Below are 18,846 nucleotides of genomic sequence, written 5' to 3' on the forward strand. Positions count from 1 at the left end.
GGAGACAAGATGACTCCAGGAAGAGGCAAGAGAGAAGTTTTGTGAGACAGGAAAATGGGGCTCCGAGACAAATGCTGGGGCTGTGGGATGCACAGCTATAATGGAGGCCTTGAGGGAAGATTTTCTGTGGAAATTGAACCTTGCCTAGTTATATTCAAGGAACAACAATTTCCTATGGTCAGTGTATGAAAATTCGGTTGGTAATGGGTTTGTTATCTTTGAACTGTGGGCTGACTCAGTGTTTCATTTGCTGCTTCTATCTCCCACTTTTGTATAAGTAAAGCCAAATTCAATTAAGAAATAAAATTATTCCAGTCCTGAAAATACTTTTAAAGTATTTCTGTTGTGCATATTTATTCTAAATCTTAATCGTTCCCATGGGAGGGAAGTAGTTCAGCCAGTAGTAAGACTTTATAGTTTCACCTGCCAGATGATTTATGTTGAGAAAACCTATTTCTCCATGTTCTTCTGACAAATAGAACTTGGCTGGTTCTCAATAATATCTTTCCACCAAATAATTTGACAAAAATTTCATTTAAATTTTCCTAAAGATGGTTGGTAGACAGATTATGCTCATGCATTTAATTCAAATTTTCAGAAATCATAAAATAATTATTAATTATACCAGTTTAGTAGCTATATATTTGTTGAATGTTGAAAAGTTACTATCTCTAAATTTCCACATAAAACACCTACATTGGCACCTTAAGGCAAGGTTCTGGAATCCAAGATCACTGAGAGACATTTGGAGACAGAAGCATCTTACCTTGCAGAAATGTGTTCTTTCAGCTGCAGAATGCTTGCTACATTTATCAGGAGATATTGTGCTTCATTCACAAGAGAGAGTGAGATGTGTGTAGCAGGTGACAGACCTAAAAAATCAATCCAACATTCTAAAATGATCATAAAAATTAGTAATTTCACCTCATCTTTCCTTTGACCTCTTACTTATTCTCATTACTAGTTTATTCATTTGGTTTCAGTCACTATGAAGTATTCCAAGAATGCCCTCAAACCTGTAAATGATAATAATGCAATGAAGTTAGAAACTGAGATAGAGTTGATATTTCACCAAATTTGTAAAACAATTTACAAGAGCAATATCTATGCATTTTCAATCCTCTTTCAATTTCAGTCCTCATTCAATTATTTTTATAAAGAAATTTAGTCTCTGGATAAATTCTTTGATCCTTAGATTTTTCACAATCATTTTTCTAAATGGTCTTTGAGTTTCCAGACAAAATAATGGTCATGATGGTAACTCCCCCTATACTGGTGTATCTGTACATTTTCACCAAGTTTAACAAGTAGAAAGGCAGCAAAAAGTCAGTTTGAGTATAACCATAACTACTAGATCAATGCTGGATAACTCTTTCAGCCTTTATCAGGGTACCTATATACTCAGTATGAAGTCCATGAGCCTGATTTTTGCATGAGGAATCACAAATCTTTAAGATTTTTTTAGAATTATTTTTATTTTTAAGAATGACAACATACCTTTTGTATTTTTCTGATGTGACTTGCTTTTCATGTCTGAACTTTGTCGTATCAAGCGACATGGACGACCAAGAAATGTAGAGAACCAGCCAGCAATTCTTTCTCCACAGTCATATGTTTTTACCCTGTAACAAGAAAAGAGGGAGTTTACATTTGATTGCCCAAACATTAATTTGCAAAACAGAAGTCAAATTGTGAAGATGTTTCTTCTGAATCCTTCAATACAAAGTACAGTATCCATATTGCCTGATGAATTTCTGATGTGAAGCTCTGCATGACTCTAACTCCGCATTTCCTCAACTTTACTCTGTTCCACTTGAAGTCAACTTTCACAAGATCTAATTTAGTTTAGTACAGAAAATTACTGTGGAATAAAGGATTAAATAATCATAATGCTGAAGACACTGACTCTGAAGTACAGCAAGTGGTTGCCCATATAACCATATTACAATACGGTATTATGAAAAAGTCACACTCTTGTCTGTGCTTTTTACTAGAACAGAGATGAATGATCTGAGTTCAATTTAAGATTGCTCCACTGTGTGTAATTTTTAACGATCCCATCAGGTACAATGATGTTACTTCCCTAATTTAATTCATGTTAGTACAGACATTCCACATTAAAACATGGCTCCACTAACAGAGGCCAAGTATCTCTCTAAAGATGATTTCCATTACTTGTAAAATGTCTAGTGCGTTATGCAAGCTGGCAATAGAATTGCCTTCTTTACCTGGATGTAATCTTTCCTAGAGGGATTTTGAAATCACCTTTCTCCATCCAAGAAGACCACAGATCAGTCCACAGGAAATTGACCCTATTTGACATTAGATTCCTCAGCCCTGAGTAAACTTAATGTCAATCTTCCAAAATCCAGGCATTTAGTTTAAATCAGTTGTCTGGGTTCTGCTCACAGATAATGGGTAGAAGTAAGTAGTTCTCATCTACATTAGACCTCAGGATGGGATGACTCTCAGTGTGGGGATGTTCAACTCTTTATTGACTACAAAAGGAAACTTGACTGATACCTAACTTTAAACGTAAGAGTAATGCAAATTCTTATGCTGATCTAGGGAGGATTCCTGTAGCAAGGCAAGTGAAGTAGCCACGTTCCTATGCTCAGCCTGTTTTCCTACCCAGCCAAAGTTGATCTGCATGGAAACCATCTGCTTTGTGAAACAAGAAAACAGCTACTCACAGCAAAAGGTGCTAAGCCCCAGGATTGAGAGGAAGTGGCTTGGCTTTACTAAATGCTCTGTAGGGTTCAACTGAATTACACAGGTAGAAAGCCAGCACAAGGGAAAATCAAGGAGATTTTATCACCCTGCAAGGATCAGGTATCTCTTCAGTGCTTGTTCTGAATTTTGAATTATGGTGCAGCTCTGCATCCCTCTCCCCACTTTGAGACTGGACAGATGTTAACCACAGCTGCATCTAGCCAGTGATGCCCTAGAACTGAAATGGTGTTCTGGTGTGAGTATGAGATGCAGGCACTGTGTCAAGAAAGAGGCCAAAAGGTGAGTGTCCACATGAGATCTCACAGTTTGAACTGTGATCTTGCCCACCACCGTGTTAGGGAGAAGGCTGCTAATGAGAACGCATGAATCTCCCACGGTAACAGTGCAAGTGAAACAAATGCCTCCAATATTTTTTCCCACCTTCACAGAGGTATAGGGGTGTTTAAAATATCTCCTGAGCCAATTGCCTCTAGCAGCCTGTTGGAGATTAATACTGTATAAATCAGGAACAAAATTTTGCCCTCTTTTTATATACTTACTGTTTTGAGTCACAGTGGCTGAGCTAGAGACTCACACTATTGTTGATATTTCATCAAATGTCACAGTGTACTTTTTGTATTTCAAGACTCCCATGTTTTCAAATTGCTTTCCCTTATTTTCAGACCATTTTCTGAGCAAGTACCATCATCTCTTCAAGGTCTTAGTCAAAGTCATTCTGTTGTAGCTCAATTCTACTTGTTTTCTGCTTGTGTTTATTTTTGTGGAGTGTAACTTTACATCTGTCAGCATTACATTTCATTTGGCACATGTCAGGCAATTTATAAAGAAGAGCCTATTTCTCTCTGATTTCACTTGCTGTTTGCCTTGAGTTTCCCACTCATCTTTCTGTTATGTCATTTAGCCTCAGTGCGTTACAACTGGTCCCTCTAGCAGGGTAATTTACAGAACAAGGAACAAGGACAGATGAAGTCTGAATATTGATCCCAAGGGATAAAATGCACACAACAGGCTCAGTTCACCTTGTTCTTAACTACACCTTTGTTTCCTACCACTGCTACACTTCCCTTGATTTCTTTGATGTTGCAGCCTGTCAAAGAGGAGGCTATACCCCTGCCTATTTCAGTAGAGCAGCAACCTTGAGCATTTAGGGTCTTTTACAACATCAATAACCTTATCAACATTAGCTTCTACTTTTATCTGTCCACTGTTTGATATTGTACCAGAAAGCCATGTCCCTGCAATGTAAGCAGCACCTGCTCATGGACAGTCCCTGCTGGGATGAAGGCTAACATTGATTAATTGCTTCAGAAACGAAATTTGGGCTCATTAAACTTGCGTGGCTTCTGCAAAATTAAACTTCCTCACATGACTGCTTGCAGATTCTGCATCATGTACTTTTCCCAGGTATCTCAGTCTAAATTCAGAGTAAGCCAGCAGAACTGGATGAAATAACAGCATCAGAGCACAGAATCAGTAAATAGAAAATGCCTTCACTAGGGGTTTCTTTCGAGTAAAAGCCTTTTAACAAAGACTTTTTGGTCCCACTGCTCACCTTAGACACTTTGCAGAAAAGACCCCAGACCACAAATTCCCTCCTGCCCTACTGCAAAGCACTGCTTTCCTCATTATTTTCGGCCCTGGAGGCTCCTCTGATGAAACACTGGAAACTGGCATCAATTGCTATTGGATCTCTGAGCAGTTTCAGAGCCTCATCAATGTTGTTCACCCATCCTGCCTTACTTCCTGTCTTGTTTATTTGCTAGTTGCAGTCCACTCTGTGCAATTTGCGTTCACATCCCCTTTCTTATTCATTCTGTCCTTTCCCTCCTTCTCAGAACTCTAAGAAGTTTTCCATGAAAACTTCCAATTTGATACAATAAAAATGACACGGTCATTTATATGAAAGAGAAGCTACAATAAATAGTATGGCAACAAATTTTATGCACACAGAGAGAAAGATAAGCCAGGCTATTTTACAGTCTGTAATAGATGGGCTTACCATGGGGAGGCCAGGGATGAGTCAACACTAAGGGAAGTGGGACAGATGGTTAAAACAAATGACTCTTGGGTGAATTCCACTACCTGAGGAAAATACACTTCTGAGGAAAAGATCCTCTTTATCATCTGAATAGCTAGTAGAAAAGAAGGAGAAGATAATTTTCTGCATGGCTCCATGGGGAAATTGCCAGGTCTTCTGCTGGTTTGTTTATGTGTTACTCAGAGAAGCAAATGTAGAGGGTTACAAAGAATTAGTATACCTTGGTTAAAGGAAGATATAAATCTTTAAGTGGCTCTTTTAGTTGGACTTACCAAGAGACTCATTTAAAAGAAACATAGTGAATAATGCAAATGTACTTTAGGAAGGCGCTTGATACACTGCCACTTAATGAGACTGGGGGAAGTTCTTAGAAAACATGATGGATAAACACTTAAGTTTAGGGATAGGAAATAAATTTATTCATAATGTTATATTCACTGAAGTGGTATGTCTCTTGATTAGAATTAATGTTATTTAATTTACACACCTTCAGTCATCCCAAGATTATTAAGACGACACTGAACAACATGGGTGGTCAAAACAAAATTAAAAAGCATTGTAAATATGGAAAGCTATTTATAACTTTAGAAGGTTCTAGCAATTTTAAATCCATGCAGTATGAAATGGGCAACATTGCCAGCATCATTACTGTTAAATGAGGGAACTAAATTCAAGTCCTGCTGAGACCCCCAGTTGGCATTTGGAAGTAACTGGGGACACACCTCCTTTTCTCATGCTTGGAGCAAGTGAAAAAAAAAAAGATCTCATTCATTCAAGTGAGTACTAAGTCATTTTATTGTACCACCCTTCCTCTCCTTTTTAATTAAAAAAAATTTTTACTGTTTTCTATCAGACATGTGGGGCATGCCAACTTACTTACTTAAATAGGACCACTCTCCTGGTCCACTAAGTCAGTCATTGCTTTCCACCATTTTTTCAAGGACTTCTGTCTTTGTGCACATCTGTTCACATCCTGAGTGTCACTACAGTGATTTTCAGCTTCAGTACCTCTCTGCTCTCACTTACCTGTGTGAACAGACTTTACTCTCACAGATCACAGTCTCTTTTCCAGTATTGTCTTCTAGTGACACAGATATTGGGTCCATGCCTAGATGGGCAGAGAGCAAGCCATATTTAAATAAAAAATTTACAAAGAATCGTAAAGTTATGAAAAAAGTTCTTATTTTTGCTCTTGTTCACAATCACAGCAGCCTGACAAACAGCCAATCAAAAAAATCCTTTTTCATTTTGTTAGAATTATATTCTCTGCCTGCAGGTGGCTCCAAAGGATAAAACAAAGCACAAAGGCTGCAGATGACCTTGGTATTCAAATCATATTAAGAAATACACAGTTTCAGCTTTGAGTAACTTCATTCTCTGTTTATCTCAGGCAATGAAACTGGCACAGAATTATTGCCTCAGCCACGGTTTCTGTTGAAAGGATGGTCCCTCTATCAAGTCAGGAGATGATGTTAAACACTGTCATGTTGGGGTTTTTTGGAATAGAGGGATTGAGTGATCTGAAAGGTGAAAGACGGCGGAGGGGGAAGAAAAAAAGAAGCACAGTCTGCTCAAAAAAAAAAAGAAATATACTGTGGGATAAAACTACAATAATTTGAAGACAAAATGTATGGAAAACTGCGAATGAGAGAATTATTTCCATCTATTCATCTCCAAGTTTAAACCTGGTAATGATATATGTTAACAACTTCTCCCACATTTTTCTCATCTTGAACAGAATGAGTCAAAGAGATGGAAAGGGTACTGCAGTTTACTAGTACCAAAAAGAAAAGCTGTACTACTTTTCTTTCTGTTAGTTGAAAACAATAATCTTAACTGCAGAACAAAGTGTTTTACTGCATGGCTGCAACGAATCCAGCTTTTCCATTATACTGCAACATATACTAACCAAGACTCTGACCCCCCATTTCCCAGGATTATAACCACACATTTTGATATTATATAATGTAGAACAAATAAGAATCAAGCTCTACCAGCTCTGTGATATGGTGAAATCAAGTTGGTTTATTTTCTTCTTAAGAGTAATGAAATGTAGCTCAGATTCATTATACTATGACTATCAACTCTGTTTCATGCACGTTTTACAAAATAGAAAGTGGTCTACTTCTTCTTTGGTTAATTATGTTAGTATACTTCATAAGTGAAGACAGAGAGGGAAAAGTTAGGTTCACTTAGGAAAATAATACATGCAATAAATGCTTTGAACTACCCTGTAACAACCTGAAAAAGAAGCCAATGTTATCATCTTATTGACTAGACTAATGCTGTTGGACTTTGAAACAATTAAACATTAGCATCATTCCTTCTGGAAGAGTTTGAAATATTTCATCCTGCACGCGCTCTTAACTGTTATATCTTTCAAATACTTTCTAAGAAAAGCACACTCACAAAATTTTTTTAAATAGAATTTCAGGGCTTTAAAAAGCCTGCTTTTATACATCAGCAAGTGTACCACATTTTTATTGAACAGTACACATTTTATAGTGATGTTTAGGTCAGTTAAACGTTGTTAATTACAATTTTATTCTATCTTTAAGGCAAAAAAATAAAGTAGAATATTGCCAGTTACTAAAATGTAAAAGCTGTCATTCTCCATGGTCATTTGCTCGATAATAAAATTCACAGATGTGCTCACAGTATTAATATAAAAAAATTCTTATCGTTATAGCTCCTATTTTCAGTCAATGAGGAAAATTAGAGATCTGTTATTTCAATAGACTGAAATATAAACTATTCATGTATATTCTTTCATCAGTGTATGCACTTAATTCCCATTATTTTTATTGGCAGTAACACATGACTATTTGAAGGCACAATAAACTCCATAAAGTGCAATTAGCTGCTCAGTTTTGCTAGCATCTTTCTACTCCAATATTTTAAAGTGCCTCCTCAACACTCAGAATTTCTCCCACTGTGCAGTGGCAAACTAATGCCCAACTTGCCAGACTAATGCTGATTGTTAGTGAAAATGGAAAGAGAGAAATTAGTCTTTTCCAGAAGTGTATTCTCAGCCAAATTCTGTTTGGCTACAGATTTGTGTAGGTCAGGAACAAGTGCAATCTGCACTCCCACGTATTTGATGGAGGAGGACAAAGATATTTCCCTTGATTCTCACTCAAGTAATAGGATTTCTGGAAATAAAGGCACTTGCTCCTGACCACCTTTAAGTTACTGGGAGCCAAACCACTAAACAGCAGTCAAGACACAAGAAGCTGTTTTTCTCCATGGGGGCTGATTCAGAGTTAGGCACACTGATTTTCTCAAAGTGGGTTCTGCGATAGCAAGGCTTTGCTACACTCTTAACATTAAATAAAATAGGAAATGCCTGTTAACAATCACATAGCCTAAGAAAATAATTCTGACAAAATTAATAAATACAGTTTCTCAAAATTAAAATCTCACTCCCTCTGCTGAATAAAAGCACAGCCAGTGAGAGAGTAGACACAAGCCCTGCCTCTCCTTCTGCTCTCACTTAACCCCTTCGTCAGGGATCTGGGAAATACGTGGAGCTCCTCAGCTGCCACGCAAGCCAACTAATTTTGCAGGCATGCCAGGGAAAGATCCTAAGCCTTCAGGCAGCTTTGGGCTTGTGTAGAGCCCCACTCTGCCATCTTTGCTACCCACAGTGGCGGCAGGATTGCACAGCTGCGTCGGTCAGGCAGCAGGCTCTGCCCTTCCACCACTGGGGGTTAGATCGGCTATGGAGACACCCAACATGCAGGGGTTAAAGAACAACCCTGAAAGGGTGTCCCAGCAGGATTCAGCAAAAGGTGTTAAAGTAGTTACTGTCACACCAAATCATGCTGACAAATTTTTCTTGGACAGAGAAGACCGAGAATATTAAGCCACATTGAAATAAAATAGCCATAAACAAATCTTCCACTAATGAAAAGTTCTAGAGGGAGAGGAAAGCATGTGCCTGGAGGGGAAGAGAGAACAGACTCATCATGTTTTAAAAGTGACACAGATAAAGTCTTCACCCATATCTAATAGTGTAATAGCAGAATGCTCTTTAAAAATGCTGTGTACTTCAGCTACGTGGGATTCGCCCCGCTCGGCTTTCGGCACTTACCAGAGGCACCTATTCCAGCAGCGCAGTAGCCTCAGGCTCTCTCTTTTGGAGAGAGGCGCCTCCAGGCAGCAAAGCGCGCTCTGGGTGGAGATGTGCGCCACAGCCTGCTCTCACAGTGAGAAAAGCACAGGTAGCAGCGGAACTGGCAGAGAAAACACAGAGGTTACAGCTCCTTGCAGAGCAGCACAGGGAGGCAGCCGGCTGGACTGCACTGGTCACCAGTCAGCTGGGAGCCACTGGGCTTGCACGTTCACCAGAGCAAGGAGATTGCAGAAATGGAAAGGACAGAGAAACTCAGCACAGGGACCGTGAGGAGAGGGGGAGGAGAGATGGAGGAAACAAAACTCATCTTGGAAAGATGCATGCTGCTGTGGCTGAGGAAAGGCGGTTTGGGTGGGTGGCATTCCACGTGAGAAATAACTCAGGAAGGAGCAAAGCAGGAAGAGACCTGGAGGAGGCTGTCAGTCAGCAGGCCAAGAGCTACAGATCTGAAATAACATCAGCCACCGACACAGGCCAGTGAAGGTTCTGAGCTGCAGAACAGCCTGCCTGGCTCAACCAAGTTCCACTGCTCCCCACTGTCTTGGGATGACCTTATGATGTGTATCCCATATCGCTGCCTATGCCCAGAAATTAATTTTTGTGCCTTTCTATGCCTCTAAACTGAGCCTGAGAGGGGGAAGGAAAAAACTGAGCAAAACTTTCTCAAAGCAGTTTGCACCTTGGTCAAGGTCACATAAAGATAGCAGGTTTTTTCTCCCAGCTGCGGCAGGGGAGCAAGGAAGCACCCGGCTTGCTGCTTTCCAGTCAGCTTTTGGCCAGTTGTTTTCAGTTTCTTGTTCTCTGGAGAGAGACTGAGAGTTGGACTTTGCTTTTCCTTCTCTGGAATTCCGGATTTTCTCCCTTTTCTACTGGACTGCTTTCAACCTCAGAGCACATCGGGAGGACTTTCCACCGGGCACAGAGGGCCTGGCCCTGGGCCAAGCCCCAGCTCCGAGGAGACCAAAGGGAGGACTCGAACACTTTCCCAGGTTTTCCTCCACAGCGAAACAGTTTATTATTTAGCCTTATTTTACTTTTCCCGTGTGTTTGGTAAATAAATAGTTTTATCTCCTTCACTTTCCTTTGAGGAAAATTTATTTTTTCCCGAACCTGGGGGGGGGACGAGAAGGGGTGGTTGTGCCTTCTCTCAGAGGATATATTTCTAAATTTGGCCAAACCGGAACACCCACCACATGGATCACTGCTCCAGCTTCACATGAGGCATTCAGCTTCAGGGCCTACATTTGCAAGCAGCTACAGACAGACTGGTGAGAGTGGCGACAAAAGCAGCAGGGATTAGCATGGGATTTTCAAGGAAACAGTCAACATTAACTTAAATTTGTCTGTCATGAAATGATTTAAGTGGGAGATATAACACTGACCCATGTTTGTGAAGGGATAAAAGAAAAAAATAAACAAACAAATAATGCATTTAGACTGCGGGTAAGAGGAAAAAAAAAAGTATTGGAACAACTTCCTACAGATTTATCTGCTCAGCACAAACAAACCCTGCTGGTTTGTATGTGCTCCCATCACTGTGCCATCTTAGGAGCAGTAAGCTCTGGAATAGACTCCCCAAGGAAAAGAGAGCCATTATCTCACTGTCAAGAACTTAAAAAAAATGCCACAGGTTGCAAGGACACCATGAGAGTAAAAAACAGTAGGACTACTATAAAAGAGGTCGTAGACCACATCACGGGCTAGGACTTTGGTATCTAGAGTCATTATACAAAGAATAAAATTACTTCATTCTTACACACTGGCTGTGCCAAAGCAGGCTGTAAATAAATGGCAATGACATTCCTGTTAGAGCACACTGATCAATTACTTTTGGGCAGAGAAATGATCAATAGACTTGGACAATCACTTCTGTGTGGAAATGGTGCTCACTTTCATCAAAAGGAAGGCAAATGACAGTGAAAACTCCAAAAATGACACAAAAGGTAGAATTTAAAGGAAATTTCACCCTTGCACTATGGAAAGAGATAGTAAATCTCCGTGTGAAGTGGGTACCTTGACTGGCATTTTTGTCTGAGAAAACCTCTTCCTGACTCCCTGAAGTACGTCAGTACAGGTGTTATTGACAGGTGAACATAGTAAGGGGTATGCACTTGTCTGAACAAATGCTAGTAAGGAAAAAAAAGGAAGAACAGACTCAGAATGGTCAGAAAGACAGAGAGATGGTAAGGAAATAAATTTCTAGAAATAATTAGTTCTGAAGCACTCGATAATTTAAAAGTTGTGGGAGAAGGCTGTCTGTGCAGCTGTACTACAAAAATCTGAGGTGCCAGGTGCTCCACATTAAATCTAAATGAATTAATGATAGATTTTCAAAGAAATAGTATGGAGGAGAGAGGGGAAAACAGCAGTGTGTGTGCCAGTGAGCAAGTCTGGAATCCCTAAGACGAGAGTAGATCGTGTTTGGGATTAGAAACACAGGAAGTAGCACATGATTAGTGGAAGTATCCAAATGTACGTTTTAGAAACCTATTTCAGACAAAACGAATCAAAGAGTTGGATTTAACTCTCTGGAGAGTGCTCAGACAGTTGGACAGGTCTACAACTCTAATGTACACACAGAAAAGAGATTGTAGTTACAGATCCACTCATATGGATTTCTAATAAAGGGTGAAAAATCTGAAGATAGGTTCCCTTGTTTTGTCTAGCTGCTGAAAATGTGGGCACATGTATTATTAATGGTTAAGACACACAGGCTGAGTAAAAGTTGGACCCTGGGGAAATGATGAACATCATTCAGACACATGCAAAGTCAGCATTAGTAATGACTTTGGTGGAATACAAACCTGTTCCAGTGCTCAGTGCCAATGGCACTGTTATGAAAATAAATAATTTTCACCCCTGAGTAGCAAAGGGCTTTCTGTAACACTTTACATATTGGTTTTTTTTCCCCTCATCAGAGAATAAAAAGGATTTTGATAATTCCCAGGAAGGTCAAACATCATGAAATATTTGCCTGCTAGTGCAAGTATTTAACTGAGTTAAATAATGTCTGGTCCTTATTTTAATTCATACTAATTTCCCCTGAAGACTCTACCCCTTTAATCCCACAGATGGAAGGAGGAAGAGAGATACAAAATGGGAAGGTTTTTGGCCAGGGTGTTTAATGTTAGACTTCTATTCCTACACCTTTGCAGCAATAACAATGCCTTCAGGCTATGGCACTTCATGCTATGAAGAGACATTAGTCAGTAAATTTCCACATCTGTCTGTTCTTTCTCCATCCTGGAGCATCCACTTTATGATTGCATATAGGGAGTCATTATCTACTCTCTGCCTACCCCAGCAACAAGTTAGGAACCCCCCCAGAGCTGCATATAACAGATTGGGCTTTCATTGCCCACAGCCAGCACAGAACTTGTCCCTGAAGTCCCAAGTAAGTCCCAAGTAAGCATGCACAGCATTCAGTAGTTTGGTGGGTGCATGCAGGTGTCCCTGCCTAGAAGTCTGACACCAATAAAGAAGGGAAGGAAAGGAAAGGATATTGTTTACTAACCTTCTGCCTGAATGACCATAATTTTTTGCTTCAGATCAATTGAGGGATTCACAAGACACAACCTTGGCTCCTGCTTCTGAGTCATGCAGACTCCATTCTGGTTTACAACCATCCAGTTTCGGTCATACAGCAAACCCTGGCTTCCTACCGGCCATTCTGTAACCTGGGAAGGCATTAGGAGGGGGTACAAGGGTTTAAAAAATGTTAGCTGCATTAATAAATTCATGCTGAAAAGAAAAGAGAGGGGAAAGAATCCATTTACGACACTCATTGAAATCAGGAAAGCTTTTGCAAGCCAATGTCAGCTTTTTATGAGAGAAACCTTGATTGCAAATGAAAGATAAAGATATCACTGCACAAAGCTGACAAAACAAAATCAAATTACTCTGATTTGTTACATATTATCATACCGTTTAACAGAGCTATAAGAATAAAGAATCTCTGAAACACTCTGAAAACTGTCTTTAATTTTATACTCGTCCATTTTTAGGATCTGTTTCCCCAGCAATTTTTATTTAACTTAACAAAGTACAGAAATTTTATGGGAGTTTTATGAACTAAGGCAAAACCAAAGAAACAGCAGAAAAACTGTGAAATTCAAAATTCTGTTTTTCATAAAATGGGACCACTTTATCAATTAATCCATCTGAGAAAATCTCCACCACTGAAGCTTCTGGTTTAGCTGGGAGAATAATAGTTTCTTTAGATCCCCTAACAAAAATACACATTGTCTTCTTTGCTATCTGTTCTTCCACTACTTCTGTAACACTCTTTACATTCAATAGCCCATACAAGCATATTGTCCTTGCTTTCACATACATTTTTCTGGTGAAAAGAACATCTGTTTCTGATGCTACACAGATGGTAATCTTGAAATCCAAAAAGAGAGCAATTTTAGTAATGCCTTTGGGTGACATTAATATCTGCTTTCTTCTCCAGAATGTTAAAATATTAATACCATTCTTGTAATATAAAGCTGGCCATTTAAACATATTCTTCAGCTCACGTATGCTTTCTAGTCACAGTTGAATATGGAGAAAAGTTTACAGCTGAACTTGGTTGAATTCTTATAGAAAAGCTGAGTACATCTCACATGAATTAGCTGACAAAAGACTTTTTTGAGTAAAAGATATGTCAAGCACAGCCTGATGCTCTGAAGAAAAGCATGTCTGGAAGTACTGGTTAGATTAATTAAAAATCACATTTTTGTTTATCATATGATCAACCCAAAACTTGACAGAACCCAAAAGATCTCATTCTTAAAAACTTTTCCTGTGTTTATAAAAGCCTGCAGCAGCAGTTTGACACTGACAGTCTCACTATAGAAAGCTGGGGGCAGGCATGCTAGAACTGAAAATTTAAAGCACCAAAGCTTAACTCAAAATAATTTTGCCACAGTGCTACCAATTATATTGAATACAGAAAATGAAAAAAAAAAAAGAAAAGAAATGTGTTTTATCAACCTACTTCATTTATAATATTATTTGGCAATTTTTTTATGCAAGTGTGGATGAAAAATTCAGTGATAAATAGAAATTTTGAGTCTGACAGGGTCATCTGAAATCACATTATTCAAGTACCTCAAACTGTCAGCACCTCAGTTATGTGAACCTTTGCCCTGTCTTTTTTAGGAGAGAAAGCATAACCCTAAGACTGCAATATCAGCTGAAGAACACACTTTTGTTCTTAGTGGAAATTATTCTTTGGAGAGACCAGAATTTTTGGTTATCCTGTATAATTAGACTACAAAATGCATTTGAACAGCTGGTGATCATCTCAGAGCTGCAAGAATTTCCTGCTAACAAATCTCCCTTCCAAAAAAGAAGATCATTAATTGGTAATACATCCTCCTATGAATCCAACAGATCTTTACAGGATTTGCAAGATATAGCAAGCAGAATAAACTAAGAAAGCAGAAAAATAGAAAATAGCACAAAGGTTCTTAGTTCCCTGTTGTAACATTCTGTTGTTTTGGTTCCACTTCAGGATAGCAATCTTATTCAGGAAATAGCTTAAGTGTTTTCTTACCCCTTCATGGAAGGCAAGAGGTTTAATGAGCAAAACAAAACCTCTCTTTAGTCAGAGCTTCAGGTAGTTCTTACATGCTGACAGGCACTAAAGGGTAAGCACAGCTAACTAGGTAGCAGATATTTGGATACAATCAACACCTTCCACTCAAAATACCTCTGACAGGTCCAAAATAATGGTGACTAACTCCATGCTTCACTCACATCACAAATGTGATGCAGCACGTGACTACAGGTCCCCAGCCCATTTTTCGCCCTTCCGCTGGGTATTTGCCATTGTAGTGAGAGTCACACACATACCCTGCAGTGAGTCCCTGTCCTCTCATGGATGCCCTCTGTGCACTGTCAAGTGCCCAACTCCCTCTCCACTTTTCAGTTCACTGTATTGCACATGTTGCTAGGACTCTGCTAAAGAAAGTTGCAACAACAAAATAACTGTGTGCCCTGCCTTGGATGGAGAGTCACAGACAGCTCTGAACAGCCAGAGCTGACTCGTTGCTAATACTGACACTGGAGATGAGCATGGAAGAACACACTCATTTCTTTTCTCAGCATGTAGGCCTGTGGCCTGTGCACAGCATATCCTGCCCTTATTTCAAAGAGGCTGAAGGGGTTGTTAAATGAAGTAAAATAGAGCAGGTTAGCATACGTGGCAGTGAGCAATACTGCATTGTATAGCTCGTAATGTGATTCCCTGAAGTTGCCTGGCCATCTCTGGCTCCTGAGACAAATTAAAAGTGGGAGGACAGAAGAAGAGCAGGGAGAGCATGGTTTTACTGATGGATACCGGCATACACGTTCATTCCAAGCATGGCAGGGGATGATGCATTCCAGCATCATTCAATATAAGGTCTTCTCTACCTGTCACAAGGATCATTGCATAATACAGCCAATACTTGGGATTGTCCTATCTGCTTTAGTCCACCTTTTCTTATCACAAAATAAAAATATCCACCGCAAAAACAGGTGAGGTTGTTTGGTTGTTTTGTTTTATTTCAGAATTTTCTGTAAAACATTTTGGGCTGCATTTCTCCCATAGTAACGGGAGTAACGTCACCACGAAGGCCACCACAGTTTTTGAACACATTAAAGGAATCACTAAAAAGGCTTTAAATTATCTAAGTTTAAAAATATTAGTGGTCTTACATACACTTTATCCACTGATCACTAGGAATTTGCATTGTATTTTAAATTAAAAGCTAGTTTGTCTTCTCTGTTGAGATGCAATTTTTTATACTCTGAAATCTACTGCAAGAATAATAAAGTTATTAATTAGTTATTAGTTTAAATTCCTAAACTCTTTCACTAGGCACATTGCATTATATAATTATGCAAAAGTCATTGACATGAGAGATGTTCCTGTTTAAAAATGCATGTTTAAAACACATTTTTATGTTGGAAAAAAGAAAGTGGTCTGGGATAGAGGTTACTCCTCTGCTTTTCTCCATTAAATAAAATAATTGTAGGGAAGAGAAAACACATTTGAGAAGTTGAGTTAGAATATTCTGCCCTCTGCTTCCTGCACCATGTGTACAAAATCCATGGGACAACTGTGGATAGGGATTGTCCTGTGGCCAGAAACAATCTATAAAATGCTGCAGAAACCACCCGACCTGCAGTGAGCTGACAATCTTCATGCCAAGTTTCATCCTCCCAGCTGCCAAAGCACCCTGCACTCTCATTTTCTCTGGAGGTCAAGAACCTCTCATATTAAACCACTTAGAATAGAACAGAGAAATCAGAGTTTAGGAGAGGAGGAGATTATGTGACTCTAAAGAGGAGATCAAACAGCTGTGAGTTTGCACTCACATCCTCCTCAAGTTTGTCCTCCTGCCACTAATCATCTATCCTGCAACCAGCAAATCCGTGGGCAGATTTCACTGGCAGATGGGCTGGGTCCTGCACACATGGTTAGGTGGAATTTTCCACTGCGCATATTATTTTAGGAAAACTCAAGTGATCATGTAGTTACAATAAAGCCTAGTTACTACACATGCTAAAGATCTGACCTCCCATACCAGCTGGAGGCCTGCACTTGAACCTACAGATCTATGGGCTTCCGGTCTCAAGTATCAAAGTATCACAAGGTGAATGAATTTTCTATAGCTCAGTATTTGAAGCACTTTTACCTTCTCACATCGGCTAGCTGAGAGTTACCCTATAACTGATAAACATGGAGATCAAATTTTTAATTGGGAAAATACTGTTCTAAATTTCCAGGAACTACAAAGCATCTAAAGCTATTTGAGATTTAGAACAAGACACTGAATTTCAATTCTTGGATTCCAATCAAAGACTAAAGAAACTACAAGCTACATGATTACTACTTCAGAAGTTTATGAGTTTCCTGAAGTAAGGAGATAATATAATGCTGAGTGTGAAGTCTGTATGAAAAAGACCACTAAACAAATGGCAAAAGAATAGTTTTGCATATGATTTAGTCTTTTCAAGATAAAGACTTAAGATTCTGGTATAATCAATATTTTAGAAGGCAAAATGATTTTCAGGATTTGATTCCATTTAATTGTGGTAATCTTTCCTCTCTAGCATGCCTTGCTTCAAACTCCAGTCCATGTGGCATGCATTGTTTTCCTGTTTCAAGGTTATACAGGCTGAAGTTTCAGTAATGACATATAAAGACATATATGTATATATGGCAGCCATGGCTTCCTATTCTACTCTTACCCATTGGGAAGAGACTAAGCCACTTGGTGATTTAGAATGGGATTAACTGAGTTTTAAAGTTCATTTTACAAATGGTGGTCTGTAAGTTGGCATTTTTACCTCTTCTATAGGCAGACAATGAAATTGGCAGATCTTTCACATACTGGCTATAAACATATGACAGGTCTAGAAATGCCAGTCAGACTTTTGGGAAGAAAAATCATGAAGAAAGTCTGGTGGACAGGAAGACGGTCACAAAAGCAAACATATTTTTTGTGGGGATTTACTTCAATATGAAAAAACCCATGAAAGTTAAAATACTCTTTTGACTTCAATTCCTGGCCTGGTGTCCCAATGCAGTAAAAGCTCTTTCCCAGTGGATTTGTTTGGTCAACTTCTACTGTGCTTTCATATGTCCTCATGTATCTCCTATGAACCACATGGAAACCATGTGGAAATGCAAAAAATTAATTTTTAAGAAGACGAGGGGAAGAGCTAAATGCTCTTTATAGTGAAATTCGAGTCCCTTCCAATACCTTACACTAAATCCAGTATTTATTTAATTTTCTGTTACTCTTTGGCAATACAGGCTCTAACAGTACTTAGATTACAGTGTTCTAATGGAGCTGAGGCTTTGTCATAAAAACAAAATCAAAACAGACTTCAAAAATTACTCTAGACATGCAAAATTAAACCTCATAATGTAGTTGCAGTTTTTATATCTATTTTTAAATTATTCAGATCAGCTAGTGTTAGCTGCATAATCCAAGTTGCCTTGGATTCCTCTTGCAGGCAATGAAAAGAAACAGAAATATCCAGGAACAATTTATTTCTTCTACTGCAGATGCCTATTGTACGATAAAATAAAATAAATAGCATATATAATAAATAAATTAAATAAATAAATAAATAAATAAATAAAAAGCAGGTATCCATCTCTCACTGCTTACAGAACAGTGTCTAACTTGTAGAGGTGGAAGCTGAGGTAAGGTGAGCCCTGTTTTCACTCTGGGCCCATTAACACATGCCTGGCACAAGCACTATGCATGAGGCATGGGGATTTCCTCCCCCCATATAGAATTCCAGTCCTGTTTGCCAGAGAGTACCAGGTTTGTGTGAATTTATCACCTAGAGCTGTTTCCCCTCATAGAGCTTGAAGAGGAGAAACCCAGCTCAGCTTGTGGGGAAACATAAGCTTTCTTTCATGCTGAGGTATGTCTTACCTGCTCCTGGGCACAATCACTTCAAAGCCTTCCCAGTGCTGAATGTTGTGGCATGTATCTCACAACACCAGCCTGCATGTCAAAAATAGAATTTAACCCAAAGGCATCTGAATACTGCCAACGTATTTCAGCAACTTCTATACTGGGCTTCTGTAATACAGCTATAAAAACTGCAACACTTAAACAAAGGTTAAAAAATTTTCACATGAAAATGGGCAATTAATTTGATTTTCTAAACAGTTTGATCTAGTAGGAGGTTAATAAGGGGTGGAAATAGTTTTTTCAAGTCTCATTTAATGCTCAGGATTGTGCCTCTGAATTAAAGACATCATAAGCCAACCCAAGTTTAAAAATACAGATGTTTTGCTGATCATTTAATAGTGTTTAATTGCCCAAACTCTCTGCATTGAGAAAGAAAAAAACCAAAACATGATCAAATCAGCTGAAAAACCCTATTTGAAATGCAGGGGATTCATCATTGGATTTGACCCCAATTTTCTCTCAGATGTTAG

General features: G+C 38.9%; 1 protein-coding gene across 3 annotated transcripts in view; it reads right to left on the minus strand.

The window, feature by feature from the left end:
* The window catches only part of MOCOS (molybdenum cofactor sulfurase), a 209,275-nt gene that overhangs the window by 16,514 nt on the left and 173,915 nt on the right, over window positions 1-18,846 (minus strand). For all 3 annotated transcript variants that reach the window (XR_004242053.1, XM_032119208.1, XM_032119218.1), the window contains exons 9-12: window positions 12,421-12,583; window positions 5,798-5,879; window positions 1,498-1,622; window positions 767-872 (exon numbers count right to left, since the gene is read on the minus strand). Coding sequence is in view for 2 of the 3 variants with exons in the window: in XM_032119208.1 (XP_031975099.1) it covers window positions 767-872; window positions 1,498-1,622; window positions 5,798-5,879; window positions 12,421-12,583 (476 nt within the window). In the remaining variant the exon portion in view is untranslated. The remainder of the gene's footprint in view (window positions 1-766; window positions 873-1,497; window positions 1,623-5,797; window positions 5,880-12,420; window positions 12,584-18,846) is intronic.

Source organism: Corvus moneduloides, chromosome 1, assembly GCF_009650955.1.
Source record: "Corvus moneduloides isolate bCorMon1 chromosome 1, bCorMon1.pri, whole genome shotgun sequence".
Lineage (NCBI taxonomy): Eukaryota > Metazoa > Chordata > Aves > Passeriformes > Corvidae > Corvus > Corvus moneduloides.